This window comes from Myotis davidii, unplaced genomic scaffold, assembly GCF_000327345.1.
Source record: "Myotis davidii unplaced genomic scaffold, ASM32734v1 scaffold3578, whole genome shotgun sequence".
Lineage (NCBI taxonomy): Eukaryota > Metazoa > Chordata > Mammalia > Chiroptera > Vespertilionidae > Myotis > Myotis davidii.
Genome location: NW_006289094.1, coordinates 556,497 through 559,887, shown reverse-complemented (window position 1 = coordinate 559,887; position 3,391 = coordinate 556,497). Strand labels below are relative to the sequence as shown.

The window sequence follows — 3,391 nt, the reverse complement described above, 5'->3', positions numbered from 1 at the left end:
CGTTCCCACGAGGGAGCAGCCGCAGCTCAGCCGCTTCTTTCTAGGGGCCGGCCCAGGCGGCCATCAGTCGCCAGCAGGAGGGTGCAGCCTGTGCCCCTGGGGCAGCCAGGCCCCGCCCTGGAAGGCTGGCTCCATGTTTCTCTGAAACCCTCTGCCAGGCGGCTCAGCCTGTGAGGAGGGGTTCAGCCGACACCCCGCTGGAGACCCGCCTTTGAAATGGCTGGGCTGTCACAGGCCTTTCTCTTGGGCTGTAGATACAACGTGTCCTCTTTTTAAAAATATATATTTTTATTGATGTCAGAGAGGACGGGAGAGGGAGGGAGAGATGGAAACATCCATGATGAGAAAGAACCATGGACCGGCTGCCTCCTGCACACCCCACGCTGGGGATCCAGCCCGCACCCCGGGCCTGTGCCCTGACTGGGAATCGCACCGTGACCTCCGGTTCACAGGTCAAGGCTCAGCCACTGGCCACGCCGGCCGGGCTGCGATGTGTCGTTCTGAGACAACGAATGGACTGATGGGCACAGTTTGGTGACTGCCGGGCGGGGGGCGGGGTAGACAAGGGTAAAGGGGGTGAATGTAAATGTGAAGGAGGAGACTTGACCTGGCCGGTGCACACACAGGACAATGCACAGGTGATGTCGTGTAGAATTGTTCACCTGAACCCAGTGCCACCCCAGGAAATTCAGTCAAAAAGAACTATTTTTTATTGAAAGCTGAGCACGGAGGCCCCGAGATGGTAGGTCCTCACCCCTGTCAGGCCGAGCCACCCCTGCCCGACACGTGGGCCCAGACCTGCCCGCCGGTGCACAGACCCAACGGTCACGCCCATGTGGTGAGAGCGGACCACCCTCAACGCCGCGTTCCTGCGTTCCTGCGGAAGGAAGGCTCTCAGGGCAGACTTCACCCTCAGAGGCTCCCTCCAGCGGCCTCGGGGGCCTGGGGGCCGTAGGCACGAGGGAGAAGACCCCACGTCCCTGGAACACGGCGGCAACAGCAGTGACCTGGGGATGCGGGCACAGCAAGGCGGGCGAGGACGCACGTGGTCCAAGTGTTTCCTGCGGTCGGTCGTGCTGAGTGTCCTGTCGGGGACTTGCGGTGACGTGAAGGACAGCCAGTCGTGAGTGAATCTCCGTCCCTGGGCCCGCACCGTGGAAGGACCGAGGCCGGTTCTGTGCCTTCACCTGTCATCACAGGCGCTTCTGGTTGACGCGACTTTGGAAGGAGTTGGGGTCGGACGGGCAAACCCTGGTGACGAGAGGGAAGCTCGCAAGGAGCCCGCCACGCTGTCCTTGCGGAGCCTGCAGACGAGGCCGGGACGGGAGGCCACGGGGTTGGAGGGCGAGACCTCGCCTGGCCCCATGACGAGGGCGCACACAGGGCTGGGTGGTCCTGAACAGCCCGCTCCCGCGGCCTGGAACTTAAAAGGCCCCGTTCAGTCAGCCGGATGCTCAGGAGGTTGTCCCAGCTCCGACGTGGCCGCCACATCCGTGTGTGTAATCAGCGCAGCCAATGAAACGGGTAGGAGAGCAGTGCCCTTGGCCAGCCGGGCACGGGTCCAGCGTGTGGCCGCATGGTTGGGGCCGCTGCACCGCAGCCTCCGTGGGGGGCATCCCGGGCCAGCAGACCCGCTCTCCCTGCGGAACCCTCCGTCCTGCAGCTCCTTCCGCCCCCCCTCCCCCAGGTTTCATCATGAACAGCCCTGACTGGGGCACGTGGACCCGGGTGATGCGAGCACCCACGGTGGTTTTCGGAGTGGAAGCGCCCATGTGTTAAATATAGCCTTCTGCGAAGAAGGAAGCTGAAGTTCAGAACAGAAACCGGGCAGCTTGCTGGGCGGCTCCCGCCTGCAGGGCTGGTGGGCACAGACAGGTCCCAAAGCAAGTCCGTCAAACCCACAGGCTCACACAGGCCACACAAACAGGTGTAAGTGTCTGTGGCCGCAGAAAAACAAAAGCTTCCATTTTCACAGAAACGTCGGTTTGTTCCGATAGAGACGTGCTGACGCAAAGGGCTGAAACAAATGAGTCACCGTGAACATAATAGAACTTTGTAATAAAAATTAATTTTTTTCTTGAACATTCACTTACCAGACACTGAATAACTGCACAAAGGAATAAGCGTCACGCAAATAAACCTATTTTTCTGTTTCTCCGAAAGCGAAATATTTCCTGTTGCGCACACCAAACAAGTCAGTCCGAGACTAATGACGTCCATCGGCTGCTAAAACATTCGCTGCTGGTGTTAGTGGAGAGAAATGGTGCGCCTGTGCATAAGGGAAATGAATGCAACACGATTATAGTCGTCAGTCGTTAGCGAACATTATAGTTTGTTATTAATAATGATGTCTAACAGGATATTGTAAAAGTTAAGTTACAAAAATTTTTTTTAAATATATTTTATTGATTTTTTACAGAGAAGAAGGGAGAGAGATAGAGAGTTAGAAACATCGATGAGAGAGAAACATCGATCAGCTGCCTCCTGCACACTCCCTACTGGGGATGTGACCGCAACCAAGGTACATGCCTTTGACCGGAATCGAACCTGGAACCCTTCAGTCCGCAGGCCGACGCTCTATCCACTGAACCACCATCTCTCCCTCTCCCTTCCTCTCTGTAAAAAATCAATAAACTATATTAAAAAAAAAAAAGAAAAATTTTTGTTAAAAACATTTTTTTAATTAATCCTCACCCGAGGATACTTTTCCATTGATATTTAGGGAGAGTGGAAGAGAGAGGCGAAGAGAGAGAAAGAAACATCGATGTGAGAGAGACACAGTTAGTTGCCTCCTGAATGCGCCCTGACCAGGGCCCAGGCCAGGGAGGAGCCTGCAACAGAGGTACGTGCCCTTGACCGGAATTGAACCCAGGACCTTTCAGTCGGCAGGTTGACGCTCTATCCACTGAGCCAGACCAGCCAGGACTTAACGTGTTTCTTATGAACCGTTACACTGGCTGGGCCGCAGAAATGTATGTTGTGGGCTGCATGCAGCCCGTGAGTTTGACATCTTGTTCTACCGTGTGCCCGTCTGCTGCCTGTTGCACTTGGAGCTGACCTCAGGGCTGGTGTCCGCCGTGTCACCCGATTGTGCCAACTGAGGTCCGCCAGGGTCAGGCTTGCGTCCCTGTGTACGTCCCTCAGCTGATCAGAGAGAAAAGCTCCAACCCCGTAATTTACACAAAATGTACATTTCAGGGAGCCTCATGGCTGGAGGGCTGGGGGAGGGGGGGGACAGGGTGTGGGCCGCTTGCATCTGCTGACCCCCCAGCCCCTCGGGCCAGCCCCCCATGTCCGGCCCAGGCCTGTCACCGCCCATGGAGAATTCTGTCCCCAGCCTTGGTCCTCTGCACGCAGCGGTAACGGGACCAGCTGCCCTGGAGGTGGCGGG

At 56.9% G+C, this 3,391-nt stretch overlaps 1 protein-coding gene across 1 annotated transcript in view; it reads left to right on the top strand.

The window, feature by feature from the left end:
- DEAF1 (DEAF1, transcription factor) overlaps nt 1-3,391 on the top strand; it is a 30,560-nt gene that overhangs the window by 25,353 nt on the left and 1,816 nt on the right. The window contains 2 exon segments of the mRNA XM_015562398.1: nt 930-1,123; nt 3,272-3,359. Of these exon segments, the coding sequence (XP_015417884.1) occupies nt 930-1,123; nt 3,272-3,359 (282 nt within the window).